The sequence below is a fragment of the Tenrec ecaudatus genome, chromosome 16, assembly GCF_050624435.1.
Source record: "Tenrec ecaudatus isolate mTenEca1 chromosome 16, mTenEca1.hap1, whole genome shotgun sequence".
Lineage (NCBI taxonomy): Eukaryota > Metazoa > Chordata > Mammalia > Afrosoricida > Tenrecidae > Tenrec > Tenrec ecaudatus.
The window spans coordinates 52,867,222-52,883,090 of NC_134545.1; the positions used below are offsets into that span (position 1 = coordinate 52,867,222).

At 40.0% G+C, this 15,869-nt stretch overlaps 1 protein-coding gene across 1 annotated transcript in view; it reads right to left on the bottom strand.

Moving 5' to 3' along the window:
- Positions 1-15,869, bottom strand: part of TET1 (tet methylcytosine dioxygenase 1) — a 107,015-nt gene that overhangs the window by 65,967 nt on the left and 25,179 nt on the right. Inside the window, exon 2 of the mRNA XM_075534470.1 lies at positions 12,208-12,261. Within this exon, the coding sequence (XP_075390585.1) occupies positions 12,208-12,261 (54 nt within the window). The remainder of the gene's footprint in view (positions 1-12,207; positions 12,262-15,869) is intronic.

Below are 15,869 nucleotides of genomic sequence, written 5' to 3' on the forward strand. Positions count from 1 at the left end.
CTCTTGTAAGTTTCTGGTGAGATGGGACAGAGTGAGGAGATATAAGAACAAAGAGCGTGATAAGGAAGAGATAAAACCTAAGTCACACTGCCTTGGAATTTGATGCCTACTTTTGCTCCCTTCATTGTGCTCCCTCGCCTTAAGCATTCTTTGCACATTGTAATGATTTTGCCACGTGGCATGACCATTCTCACAAATATAAAAAAGAGAAATGAACTATACAGCTACACCGTGCAATCGAACATTAAATAGAGCAGTAGTATGTTTACATACTTACTTCAGTTTGATGCATCTAAATATAAAACTAAAGTCATCACCACTGCCAAGAATATCAGGGTGCCTTAAAAGTATCAAGACAGTACCAATACTTAGATGAAAATGGAAACTAATAGGTAAAATATAAGAATGAAACCTGTATCAGAGCTTAAATTCTGCGCACCTCGGTTTGCTAAAGGGTATGGATGTCAGTGGCAGCCCAAAACCCATTTGCAGAGTCCCCACCAGAATGTAGACAATGTTACCTTCATGCAGGATGACTTGGAGAGTGGACAGCCACCACCCTTTCCTGGCCAACCAGGGAGGGGCAGTGTCTCTCCTAATGAGCCCTATCAGCTTGGGAGAAAGGCCCTGAGCAAGTCTTGGGAGGTTTCTATCTAATGATGTGTAGGGTTCACACACGGGTGTGTCTGCTTCTGTAGTCCCACTTGTTACTGTGCTGTCTCGATCTGCCACCAGTCAGGCTTCTGTGATCATGTCTTCACTGGCCCCCATACCCTATTTATCTGGAGTCTCAATTGAGAACCCTCAGATGCCATGTTAACCTCATGTTGGTCGCTGGTGATCTCCCACATCCGGATGTGTTTGTCTTTTCCTTGTCTTTGTCTCTTTTAAGACTTTACACATGTACTCTTTAAATTATATTCAAGATGGGGTCTCTTTTGTACCCCAAAACATAACGCAATATTTACACAGTCTCAAAATATTCCCCAGAAGATCTTATTAATGATGGGGAAAAAGTAATTTATTAATGGAGAAACTTGACTGTTATCACCTTACCAAGAGGTCAATACTAAAATCTTAGGAATAGGACAATATGACATCATGTGCATCCTGATACGCACAGAGTAGATAAGGACTCTGAACAGTTCTTGCGAAAAATGCATGACCTCAGTCTGATTATGAAGGACCTCTATAAAACGTCTCTTTGGAAATACCACATTAAGAAGATGAAAGACAAAACATTAGAATTGAATGCATGGCCTGAGATTATCTTTTGCCATACAGGAAATTATTTGGAAAGCTGATAGAGCCTGAATATATTTTTATGAGTAGTTAGGCAACAGCAATGTCAATTTAATGACTGACTACCAGACTATAGATGCCTTTTCAATTTGTCTTGCTACCCTGAAGTATTTAACATCATCTCTAAAAGTTACTTTCAAAGAAGTCATGGGGGGGGGGAGAATTATATATATGATATATAAATATAATATATAATTTCCATATATATGAAAAGAAAGAGATAAAAGAAGTTTAATGTTTGAGGCAAGTGGGTAAAGGGTTATGAAAATACATGTGCTTCTTTTACTGTTTTTCTGTTTTTGAAGTCAAGTAACAAAAAAGTTAAGTCTACAAGATAGGAAAACAAGATACTTTTCATGTTCACAGTTGAGATTAGGACACTTCTAGAGTATACATTTGACTGTTTTCTGAATGAAAAGTCAAAACAGAAATATATCTGTACACATAGATGTAGGTGCATTATTTTACCTGACCATGGTCAACATATAATCTTTATATGCCACTTTTCTGCTAGGAATTACATTTAGCAGAAATTAATGCCCAACTTTGTATAATAAAGGGGCAGAATACACAGCACTCTTCATGATATCCAGCTGTGTAACATTAATTTTAGAATAAACCTTTCTCATTTAGACATTTGTGATACCTCACAAAGAAAAGATAAAATATGAAATCTTAACTTTCTCTGAGTTATTAATGAGAAACTAAAGAAAGTGGACTAGGTACATGGCTCTGAACTTGTTTTAGGGAAGTGATCAATTTTGGACTTTATATAAACCCTGTCTAGTCAGATTAAATTTGTGATGAAATGTTCTAACCTGCAGTGCAATATTTTAGTGTCCATTAAGTGAAGGCATAAACTTGATTTAATAAACTGAATGATTAAAAAAAACATTTTGATATATAGTTCCCTTTTATCTTAATCAGCAAACAATCTTAATGTTTTATTAAGTTCACCAAAGCCTTTACTTCAACCCAATGAATTCAAGTTAATAACATTTTTGTACTTATCCAAAGTTCTATCAATACCACTTCTTTGGGTCAGTTTAATCTGAGTTTATTGCAATTGCAGCATATTTTCTTTAAATAAGAACTTAGGTGGAAATCGAGGTACCCTACGACCCAGCAATCCCCCTACGGGGCATATTCCCAGAAGATGCAAGAATCAAACCACAGCCAGACATCTGATCTGTGCTCCAATGTTCATTGCAGCACAGTTCACAATTGCAAGGAGTTGGAAACAAGTCAAATTTCCATCAACTGACCAATGGATTAAAAAACTGTGGTACATACATACAACAGAGTACTACACATTGCGAAAAAACTGTGGTGAATGTATGAAGCGCATCGCTGCATGGGAAGAACTGGAGGAAATTATACTAAGTGAGCCAAGCACAAAGGACAAGTGCTGAGCTAAGCTTAAAAAATGCAAATCGGGCATAGGAAAAAAACTACTGTATACAACCATTCCTGGGGCGGGGACCAGGTAGTATGGCAGGGGCCAGCCAAATCCAAGGATACATATGGTAGCCAACTAAGAAGGAGGGGGAAACAAGATGGGAAAACACTCCTAAAAGCCAACAAACTGTCCTTGAACTAACTACATGCTTTTCTGTGTTGTTGTTGTTTTATCATTGGCTTTTGGTGTTGTTGTTTTTTGTTGGTTTGTTTTGATCTTTTTCTTTGTGCATGTTATTATCTCTGCAAGTCTGTCTAAATAAGATAGGCTGGATGAACAAACTGGAGGAGAAAACAACAGGACCTACGGTTCCAGGGGGGACATGGGAGAGGGGTAGACAGGGGGAAAGAAAGTGGTGTTAACAAACTCAGGGACAAGGGAACAACAAGTGATCCAAATCGGTGATGAGGAGGGTGTAGGAGGCCTGGTAGGGCGTGGCCAAGGGAAATGTAACCAAGAGGAATTACTGAAACCCAAATGAAGGCTGAACATGATAGTGGGACAAGAGGAGAGGTAAAAGCAAATAGAAGAAAGAACTAGGAGGCAAAGGGCATTTATAGAGGTCTAAACAAAGGCATGTACAATGAGGATGGAGAAATAGATGCATGTGCATGTATTTATAGGTTTAGTATTAAAGTAGCAGATGGACATTGGGCCTCCACTCAAGTACTCCCTCAATACAAAAAGACTTTACTCTATTGAACTGGCATTTCTTGATGCTCACCTTCCCGACACAATCACAGAAGACAAATGGGTTCACAAGCAAATGTGGCGATGGGCGAAGAAAGCTGATGGTGCCCGGCTTGTGTCTTAATGGCTTGAAGGTAAACAAGCTGCCATCTAGCTCAGAAGCAACAAAGCCCACATGGAAGAAACACACCAGTCTGTGCCATCACAAGGTGTTGAAGGGATCAGGTATCAGACATCATCAGAAGGGTCGTGAGGAGGAGACAAGCCTATCAGGGTACGGTGTAGCAACAATAAAACATACAACTTTGCTCTAGTTCCTAAATGCTTCTCCACCCACCCCCCACACTATCATGATCCCAATTCAACCTTACAAATCTGGGTAAACCAGGGGGTGTACACTGGTACAAATAAGAACTGGAAACACAGAGAATCCAGGGCGGATAATCCCTTCAGGACCAGTGATGTGAGTGGCGATCCTGAGAGGGTCAAGGTTGGAAAGGGGAAACAATTACGAGGCTCTACATATAACTTCTTCTCTGGGGGACAGACAACAGAAAAGTGGGTGAAGGGAGAGGTCAGAGAGTGCAAGATATGACAAAATAATTTATAAATTATCAAGGGTTCACAAGGGAGGAGTGAGCAGGGAAGGAGGGAAAAATTCAGGAGCTGATGCCAGGGGCTCAGGTGGAGAGTAAATGTTTTGAGAATAATGAGGGCAATGAATGTGCAAATGTACTTTACACAATTGATGTATATAAAGATTATGATAAAAGCTGTATGAGCCCCTAATGATTAAAAAAATTATAAATTATCAAGGGTTCACGAGGGAAAGGGGAATGGGGAGGGAAGGGAAAAATGAGGAGCTGCTACCAACAAATGTACAAATGTGCTTGACACAGTAGATGTATGGATGGATTGTGCTAAGAGTTGTATGAGCCCCCAATAAAGTGATTACAAGAAAAATAAAGTCGTGGGGGAGGGGGGAGCGGGGAGGGAGGGGGAAAAAAGGGGGACCTGATGCAAGGGGCTTAAGTGGAGAGCAAATGCTTTGACAGTGATTAGGGCAGGGAGTGTACGGATGTGCTTTATACAATTGATGTATGTATATACATAGATTGTGATAAGAGTTGTATGAGCCCCTAATAAAATGTAAAAAAAAAAATTAAAAAGAACTAGAGGAAAAAAAGAACTTAGGCTTTATTTAATGTCCATCAAATGTCATAACTTATAAATATGACTGGGTTACCTATCTGACACCTAAAGTTTACTGTCAAGTTATACAGGTTACTTTATATTTCACTCAAAAGAGTATATATAAATAGAAGCAATCCCCCCCTCAAAATTATCAGTCAATAAAGGTACACAGACACATATATGTACACAAACACAAAATGATGGGATAATATATTAAAAAGGAAAGAAACATGAAAATCAAATGTGAAGCTTAATCTAGGGGTAGATGCTGGGCTTTTGGGGGAGACTACTAAAAAGACACTTTTTGGGCACAATTGGAAATATATTCAACTGACTACATTAAGCGTCTTCCATCAAATAGTGAGAATGTCTAATAATTTTCAATTTTCTAGGTGAGACATGCTGATGTCAAGAAAATACATAAAAACAATAAAAATTAGAATTCCCTGGATTTTCTAGAACCCAAGACAGCTCTAACATAATGTTTTTTTAATTATGATCAATGTACTACTCTTTCAATTTTCCCATCATCTGATATTCCAACAGAAAGAGAAAAGTAAGAGAGAGAGACAGTGATGGCTCTGCATGGTGAATAGTGTTAGTGCCGCAGAGAGAACAGTGATGGCTCTGCATGGTGAATAGTGTTAGTGCCGCTCGAAGAAGAAAAAGAAGATGGCATCCTTTAGGGTAAAAAGGCATTCCTTTGAAAAAGTATTAAATTTACCATATTTTTTAAATGGATTGAGATCAATACTAAACATTTTAATAAGACTTCTCGTGTATTACAAGTTATTTGTCTGTCTTCAACTGGCACTTGAAAATATAGTCAATATATGGAAAGCTATAGAACAAGACAATTAGACTTTGGATAATTGTGTATTGACCCAATTCTGTCAGAACAAGCACAGCATCACATGAGCTTAAGTACTATTCAAGATATTTGGAATATGTTCTTTCCTGAAGTAGGAAGAATTTCCCAGTTTTTTAAAATTTGCTTATTTGTTTTTCAGCCTGAATGAATGTAAAAGGTTTCTCAATCCTATCCAACCCAAATTTAATTTTGTTTACTTATTCTTATTGGGTCCATTCCAATCAGAAACAGAGTTGACATGAATATTGAGTCACTGGAAATGTACATGCTTGAATGATAAATGAATCCGGACATGCAGGAGCTGGCTTAGCCAAAAACCCAGCCTGGAAATCAGTATGATCCTGTCGGGGAATATACTCTGTTACAAATTTGGGTATGTAAACCACAAGGCCAAGCAGGCCTTAGGTTGTGTCAATAACAGTAGTGCATGCGTAGTAAATAATGGGAAGAAGAAAAAAGCAATAACGTCAATGTGTTAAACTGTAAGAGAAAACGTTATACTTATATAAATGTCCTGTATTGACATTATCTTGCTCTCATTTATATAGATCGTTTTGTTTGTTTTCCCATTTACATGGTTTTGAAAGTTTGTATCCTCTTGCGGACACTGACTCCACCTACCTCCATTCGCCTGTTGTGCCAGGTGTAGTCAGTTACCTGGGATTATGAAGAAGTCTACCAACACGGCAGGTTTTGAACCTCAGTCAAGCCCGGTATTTGATCAAACAGTGATATTTGAAACATGTTGCTCAAAGTTAAAGCATGTTACATTATAACCAGAGGCAAGAAAACGTTATCATTGTACCAGTTATTTCTTTTACAAACTGAAACAAAGTTGTAGATAAATGGGTAGGAAGCTTCTGTATCCTCTTAACCAACTGTTGCTTTTCATTTTTTACCTTAATGACTTTTAAAAAAATTAATACGGTAACTCAGTTGTAAATTACTGACTTATTAACTGACTAGTATAGAGTCAAGGCTAAATTGAAAACAAAAACTGATGCAAAATCTGAGAAACCCATGAATGATGCCTTCTCATGGACGAATTCAGTTTTCTAATTTTAAAAACCTGAATTCTTTGAGAAAATTTGTCTAGATTTTCCCCCTTCAAAATTTTGTTGTCTCTGTTTTGAATTAAACTGGCCCAGCACACCCTCTCAGAGCCACGTTCAAGAGGGCCCTCTGTTGGGCGCTCTGGTGGTGCCATGGTTAGGCATTAGACTTAATCCACGTGGATAGCGGTTCAAAATCAGCAGCCACTCGGGGAAAGAGGGATGCTCTTTCTACTCCAGTTCAACATTTATGGTCTCGGGAACCTGCAAGGGCAGTTCTACCCTGTCTTATAGGGTATAATTCAGAATCAACCTGATGCAGGGAGTTTTCTCGGGGTTTTATTTTGGGAAGGCATCCTAATGAGTCCAAGACGAGTGTATTGCTGAGAAAACTTGTTTCCAGCCATTCAATGAGAGCAGAGACATGGTGAGTCATGTTTCTTTAAAGTATCCCCTGGCACGTGTGAGCTGGCGCTCTAAAAGCAATACTTTCTAGCTTATTCTTATTCAGCATGTAATAGATGATAGATTCTAAGACTTATTTTGCCTACTGCCCCCTTTTCAAGAATAAAAAAAAAAAATCACTGAGCACCCTCAAGGATACAGTACAAAACTTTTCTAATATAGCCCATCATCCTGGATATAATGTATTTGCTTTTGCAGCCCCCTCCTCACCAACCCAGGGTGCCCTTGGGGTGTGGTGCCTGCCACTCACTATGAGGAACGCTATCACAGACGATGAGAATAAGTCTCAAAAACACTAAATTTCCTTGCATAGTGTTTTCCATCTCAGCACTTTTCTTTTTGTTTCCTTGAAAATATGTATCATCATGTGTTATTTTATTCATTGTTCTTAATATATTTTTGCCTGCCCTTTCCTTGAGACTAGAACGCAGATTGATTCGTTGACCATTGCAACCCTCCCACTCGCTGCCATAGAGTCAGTGCTGACTCGTGACGACCCCCTGTGAGTTTCCCACACTGCAACTGTGAATGGGAGTAGAAAGCCCAGTCTTTCGTTCACGGAGCTGCCGGTGGTTTCGAACTACTGGCCATGCAGATCACAGCCCAACATGGAACCACTACACCACCAGGGCTCACTATTGTAAGTCTAGCACTCAGTGCAAGATGGAAACGTATGTATTATTCAGGAGGGGAATATTTACACAGCATATGCTACCTGTCAGGGTATATTAAATATTATAATGATAGTGTCATGTGAGTCAAGACGAGGTAAGAATATAATTCATTTTCAAGTTGACTTTTTAAAAAATGTTTCAAAAATACAAAGAAGGGGGCTTCAAATGTCAATGGGGGAAAAGCCATGAACCTTTGTTTCCATTTTTCTATGAAATTTTGAAACTACCTCATATAAGCATCACCACATGCAACTAAGTCTGTTGTCCTCTCCTGGTTAGATATTTATAGTATGCCTCACCCCAAACTTCTCCTTTGTCAGCAAGCATTAGGAGTAAGGAAACCATGAAGACCAGTAATGCCTAAGGAAGATCACTTCTTTCTTTCATTTTTTTTCCTTTTTCTTAATCACTATTTCTAGAAGGATTCCCAACTTAATATCCACTGACATTTCTATTTGTTCAGCTAGTCCTTCCAAATACTACTTTGATGATATTTTATAACCAAGTTCCTAGGAAATGTCCTCTATCAAGAAAAAAATATCTAACACATATCCTTATAGCACCTTCTTAGGGATGATCATACATTTTACTATGGAGTGATTTTAATATACAGATGGATTGCAAACAGTTCTTATCTGGTCGTCTAGCCAACCTTCCCTAATGTTTCATCTTACCTGTCCATGGTTCTAGTGATAGTTTCAGCCCTCTGACATGACCAATATGGTTATTACCAATGCTGGTTATATTTGTGTTACAGAAAGTTCTTTCCCCCGTCAAACTTTCCAAATGAGATCAACTGATAAAAGCAGCAGGAGTCTGGAGGGCAGAATATTCACCCCCACACCCACTCCCCCAAACTATGACTGTCCATGCTGAAGTATCCCTCTACCAAAAGCTACCACAAAGGCCACTGTTTATACCATTTAATTTCAACTAATACTCTATTTGGGTTCTGACTTGTGCTAACAGTAGGTTTTCTACTGGTGCTAGTCCTGGGTTACTTCATCACTCTTAAATGTTATCTCTCCCAAGTCATACCTTTTAAAATAATTCCTTTTAAAAGTTCTATTCAATTACCACAATTGTTGTACTATCTGAATTTCTCCAGTGTTCCTTAACTGACAATTTACTCAAAATAATATTATATTATGTTGACTTTTTCCAAGGGATATTATTTACATAAATTTTTTTCTACCAAAAGATACTCCAAATTAAATGTCACACAGCCAAGTTCATGTGTCAAGGTCTGAAATTATCACTTCAACATTTTCAGACAACTGAATTTCAATCCATCTTTTGCTCTAAGAATATTCCTACCTGTACCTTAGTAAAGAGTCAAGGAAACAATTATAGCGTAATAGCTAACAGGCTGTTGTCTCTACATAAAAATAGTGATAATGAACACAGAGCTTTAGCAGGAAGCTGGTACTCTTGTCCCAGTGTGGGCAGCAACTCATAATGAGCATCACCATACCCACCAGCACAGGCATGTGAAATTCATGAGAGATAGGAGACAGGCAATCATTTCAGATTGGGGAAGACCAGTCAGAAATGAGAGACTGTTGTTTATAGTTACAAAAGCTGAATAATAGTAGGATGATTTCAAAGATTTCTTTTTAAAAAAATCATTTTATTGGGGGCTCATACAATTCTTATCATTATCCATACATACATCCATTGTGTCAAGCGCATATGTACATTTGTTGCCATCATCATTCTCATAACATTTGCCTTCCACTTGAGCCCTTGGTATCAGCTCCTCATTTCCCCCTCCCTCCGCGCTCCCCCCTACAAAGATTTCTTTTTAATAGAAGAAATATATGGCATATCAGAGAACTTCATTCCTACAAATGAGATTTAATGTTTAGTACTCAAGATCAGAGTACAATAGAACAAGTAACAAAGTCTACACCCAATTTCCTTAATCAGCTTCTCTATCAAACTACTTCCTAATACAGTGGTTCTCAATCTTCCTAATGCCGTGACCTTTGAATACAGTTCCTCATGGTGTGGTGACCCCCCAACCATAAAATTATCTTCATTGCTACTTCATAACTGTAATTTTGCTATTGTAATGAATCGGGCAACCCCAGTGAAAGGGTCATTCGACCCCCAAAGGGGTCGTGAACCCCAGGTTGAGAACTGCTGTTCTAGATAATGTTACCTGTAGCCTTCACGCTATGTATGTTCTATAGCCTTCAGGCTGAAAAAGCAAAGAATCCAAGGGATTTGAAGAGCAGGAGGTGACAGCCAAAGGGAGCAGACGACATGTCTGGCGTGATACCCAAGAGCAGACAGGGAAGTGTGAAAGAGACCAAGTTGTAGCCTGTGGGATTCCCATGGCTGATTCCCTCAGGTAGCTGCCATCTGGAGTAACATCATCTTTCAGAAAACCTTCTCTCACAAATACAGACTTCATTTGTTTAGCATCTCCTTCGAAGTATAATACTGTACTTTTTCCTAGCTAAATGTTTTACCTACTAAGCTAAAATCTAAACATTTTCAGTATTTCTGCTTTGGAGCTAAGAAATGGAGGTTTTATTGGACAAGAACACAAAACATTATTCCTGATGGAAAATTACAGAAAATATTTTAAATGCTGACAACCAGGGGATTTTATTTGTTTGTTTATATTCTTTTTTGAAAATTTTCCTACTCTTATTCAATAATGACTAAGTACAAAGGGCAGGGGAGCAGCAATTCAGTTGGGCTTGCTGTGGCAGATGAAACCTGGCCACCCAGACACTTATTAAAGAAATAAAGAAGCAGCAGCTAGAGTTTGCTGCTATGATTCCCTAAAGAAATAACACATTGTATATTTACTTCTGAAATTTATTTCAGATGACAGGACACCCACAGTCTAACAAAATAAACATAGAATTAAATAGTGCTCTAAAGACTAGTTCCACTTCCTACCAAAGGTGGGAGAACTTTAGCTACCACGTTTGATCTATGTTAGTTTCTCTATGTAGTTTACAACCCTTCCACCCCTAATTGGAGAGCCATTTATAACAACAAGGCAATAAATATTTCTCACTTGAAGAAGTTAAGAGGCAAAATGCCTAGGACAGATACAAACAACACAGAAATTGTAGGAGATTAAAAAACACAAGTAGGATTTTCAGAAAATAAAGTCCTGTGTATTTGAAAGAGGGAAAGAGTTTAAGAGGAAGTGGATGGATTAATATGCCAAAGAAAACAGCAAACGGTTTGATGCTATTTGCCCTAGCCCAACGAGAACCTGTGCCAAGCATTTCACTCAATGCACAGTGCTCAGCACATTGCCGACGGTGTGGTAAATATTAAATAAATACTTGTTGGCTGATCAAATTGCACATGGCAATGCTGCATACACACAGGAAACAAACAAAAAAAACCTGGAGGTGGTAAGGTAATAGAAAACAATGCAAGGTCTGCTTCTCCATTTCAAGAACATTTTCGATTTACATTGGAGAAACAAATGAGGCACAAATTGTGTCACAACCATAACTCAACATGTTGTTCCGCCTTGAGCATGAAAACTTTATTTTGCAAAAAAAACTATGATTGGGTTAAATGTTTTAAATTAAATATACATTGTATAATTTTAAGGATCCGTGGTTTTATTGCAATATGTGTATGCATTTTACTGCTTTGAATGAATTAGAAAGGCTGCTTGCTCAGATTGCTTATTTTTACAATCGTGATTTTTCTATCACTTGAAGTCTTGACCACATCGACACCTATTTGCTAGACCAAAGCTAGCCTTCAACTTGTGGCTGTGCCATATCCTTTTAAATTAACCCTTCCAAACACAGGATCCAGCTCATCAGATGACAGAATTAGGCTACTACTAAACACTCATTGGGCAAACTACTGAAAATAAGGAAAATCTGCATATTTCAATAGCCTATGAATGTCAAAATTAAAGATGATATAATGAGATCTTGGGATTCAGCAATGATAATTTGAGTGTTTAAGATCTCATTGAATAGATGGATGTGATGAGAGCTGTAAGACCCCAATAAAATGATTTGAAGAATAAAAACACCTCATTGGCTTACACATTTTAAGTTGAACGAAGAGCTTTTGAAAGCTTTTCCCCCCCTTACAGAAACACCCCCCATTTTAAATAGTGTCTAATAGAAGGTCTATTAAAATCACAATGGATTAGAGCTGTCAACTTCAAACAGTACCTTTCTCCTACTGAGCCTAAGTTGACACACTGATGCAACACAAATGCAGATGCTACAAAGAAAAACAAATTTTATTCACAACACTTTGCATATAAACTTCTCCTTGTGCAGACCTGAGTGGAGTTGGCAATAAGGATGCAAATGTACATTATGCAGCACATAGGGGGGAAATGTGAGGACACTTCAGTTGTGTGAAAATGCATTTGTCAGCTGAAAATCTGGGAAGATCGAAATCCACTGTACTCCAAATTTACCCCCAAGTGACAGCAAAATACTCTATGAAATGGAAAAATATATAAATATTATTTAATCAATAGCTAATTACCTTTAAAACTTTGGGCTTCTTTTCCCTCTGGGGCCTCTTGTTTTCTTTAATAACCTAAAAAAAATCAAATTGCAAAATGAGCCTCCATTTAAGAAAAAAATAACTCCCACACACCCCCCCTAAATTTTTGGCAATTTCCCTGTAAAACTACTAATGCCATTTTAAATCACCAGCATGTTGCTAGGCAGAGTCTCACGAGCTTATGTAAAAATGTATATTCCCAAAGTCACTGGAAAAAAAGCCTTGCAGAAAGATGAAGTGGGGAAATACCCTTTTTCCCCTTAAAGTCTGTCTTAATTAGCTTCTGCATTCTTCACAGCGAAGCCCACGAGGTAGCCATCTTGCTTGCTTCTGCAGAGGAAGCCTCTCTAGTGGACCGGTTCTGCAAACTGCTTTTTGGTATTATTATCATGGTGTTGAAAGGCAGCCCTGGCCTGCCAGCACTGTAGACGTGCTGGGCAAGCCTTTTGCAAAAACAGCCCCACAAAGAGTGCAGCCAATGGCAATGCAGAGCTTAGCAACTCCAAAGTGATCTTCTCTGCCTAGCCCTGCCTAGACAAAGGATCTCCTGTGCAGCTCTACTCTCACCACAGGACACAGGCAGCCCCAAGCTGCGACATGGAGTTCGCTGCAGAGGATCTGGTCGCGGCAAAATCACAGGAGGCTTCAGCAAAAACAATGCACACAAATCCCCCAGGTCTCCACAATCGGATCGATGGCGGAGTCTCCCTGATTAGTAAGCTCTTCGGGACTCCGAGAGCAGGTCTGCGCGGGGGGAGGGGGGCGCTGCTCTGCCTCCAGCGTACAGGAGATACAACCGAGCCAAGAGGGGCATTTGGGCTTGCTTAAACTCTGGAAGGTATTGTGCATTTTTACTTTATAAGGCAAGACTAAATATTGGCGATATTTAAGGCGGGAGGTTATGTGAGGACAGTGTAAGCTCAGCTGTTGGGCTGTGTCTCATTCCTCGGGAACCACACCTCTTTGCAGCAGGCGCTCTGCCCAGGAACACAGCACTTTGATTTCTGTCAATAAATGTCCAATGACAAAAACGGATTAAAAAATAATAATAATAAAGGGGAAAGATCAGCAGCAGCACAAGGAATGGGGGAGGCGTTTTCCAAAGTATACGGGCAACTGTGGGGCTGGAGAGAAAATATTTCTCTGGGCGCTAAGCATTTTTGGTGACCATTTCCCCAAAGGAAGCCCTGCCCTACCAGAAGGCAGACCCTAGGGACAAAAAGAGAATGGTTGGCTCTTCTCTCATCCAAGAACGTCAACTGTCACTGTCACTGAGCATCGCTCCAAGGGACTGCCAAGCAGGTCTCTGGGAGGAGACCGGTCTTCGGTCTTCGCACAGGCGAGTGGTCAGACCCACCCACTTCCCAGAGTCAGGGATGACAGCCAGGGCTGGAACAAGGGGCCACACCACACACACCTGGAAGGCAACCACAACCAGCGGGTGGTAGGTGCTAGGAAAGCCGGGCACCCTGGTTGGCACCTGCCAGCCAGTAGAAACGGCAGAGCCAAAGGAGTCTCGCTCCCTCAGGCTCGCTGGCACTGCAACAGCAGCAGCTGAGGGAGGAGAGAGCAAGCAGCTGGGTAAGTTGGCTGGTCTCAAGGTCACTGCCAAAACGCAAGGCAGAGAACGGTCATGGTCTTATCACCGCCACCTTGACAGCTGCGCAGGTCTGGGGAAGACAGCTCCGCTACGGGGGTGGGGGGTGGGGGCTCGGAGGGCCAAGGCTGCAGCAGTGGGGTTGGCGGGGGGCCGCTTTGGCTGATTCAGCCACGGATGAGTGTTTCACTTGCAGTTGGATTCAGAACAGATTCCCACAACCAGGAATTGCGAACAGAGTGTGGGCCAGAAGGCCTGCATTTCATCACCCTGGATTCCCAGCCTTTCGGTTCGCCACAAAAGCATGCTTAATGGACCGGGGAGTCAAAGAGGCGTTGTTTCCCACTTTGAAATGTCCTTGACCTCACCCACCTCCCTTCTCCCCCGCCCCCCCTCACCACCAATTTCAAACCAATTCATATTAGACTCAAATCTATTGGGTGTGGTGTTCTCAATTCCTCCTAAAACACTTGCAGTGATCCCAATGGATTCTGTCCTAACCACAACCACAGACGCAGCACACCTCTGAGGAACAAGCAAAGGCTTTCTGTGGGCAAAGGTAAATAGGCAGAAAAACAGGACTAAACATTAGAAAGGTTTAGAAATGGGTGCAAAATCCTCCAAGTGCTTTGGGCTTCAACGACAGATTTTGAATACTTGAGTATCCTTTTTAGAGAGCATCAACATTTTTTCCAGATTGATAGCTCAATACTTAATTAAGTGGTCATGAATATGTTATGGTATAATATCCATCAATACATTGTGTGAGTCATATGATTACCTCAATAAGAGAGAAACAGACTCAGGGGGTTAGGTATGCTGAGTATCCTTAGTGGTGAGGAGTCTATATTTTAAAGCCCACAAACAAGAGTTTTCATTGCACGCGATACAAATGATGCCATGTAACCGGACACTGGACCACCTAAGCAATTGTTGAAGGTCTCTGTGTACTGTTCTGTAAGACTAGTTCATGAATAAAGCCTGTGAGCTCATCCCTGCTAGATATGAGAGTTAATGAAAGCAACCAGAGCTAACATTAGCTCCAAATATACAGCTGCGACACCATGATGACCTCGATAACCTCCAATGGTTGTGACCATCAATTTCAAACTCTATGCAGCTTAGAGATTTTATGGTCTCCATTCAGGGCTTTAGGTGATAGCAAGTCATGATGGAATAAGCAGAAATTACCCCTGAGGGATTAGAGTCAAGAGAGTCACTTCCATTCTTTTATTACTATTTAGAACAGTGGTTTTCAACCTTCCTAAGGCCACGACCCTTTAATACAGCTCCTCATGTTGTGGTGACCCCCCCAACCATAAAATTACTTTCCTTGCTAGTTCATAACTGTCATTTTGCTACTGTTATGGATCGGGTGACGCCTGTGAAAGGATAATTTGACTCCCCAGAGGGGTCGCAACCCACAGGTTGAGAACTGTCATTTAGAGAAAACCACTAACAATTAGATCCTGTTGAAAGGAAACTCAGAAAGTCATTCAGAACTTGTTTTTGTCACTGAAATCTATTTGCTTTTCCCACAAGTACTCTATTAAATTATATAGCCTGGTATTCAATTTTAATCGTGACTCGGGTGTATTAGGTTCTGTCATATACTATAAAATGAAGTCTACCTTTTAAAAAGCATAGGATTGCAAAGCGAAAAGAATGGAATCTTAGAGAAAATTTAGCCTGTTTTACTGGTAGAGAAACTCAGGCTCAAAGACACAAGCTGATTTCCTTCAGGTTACACAGCTGACTTCTTATTCATTCTCAACACCTGACAATATGCATTTGCAAATATCCCCAAATTGCCTTAAATAAAACCTTTGAAGAACACACATTTCAAATACTAATAATTTATAGATTATCAAGGGTTCATGAGGGAGGGGGGAATGGGGAGGAAAGGGGAAAAATGAGGAGCTGATATTAAGGGCTCAAGTAGAAAGCACATGTTTTGAAAATGATGATGGCAACAGAAGTACAAATGTGCTTGGCACATGGATACATGTATGGATTGTGGTAAGAATTGTATGAGGCCTCAATA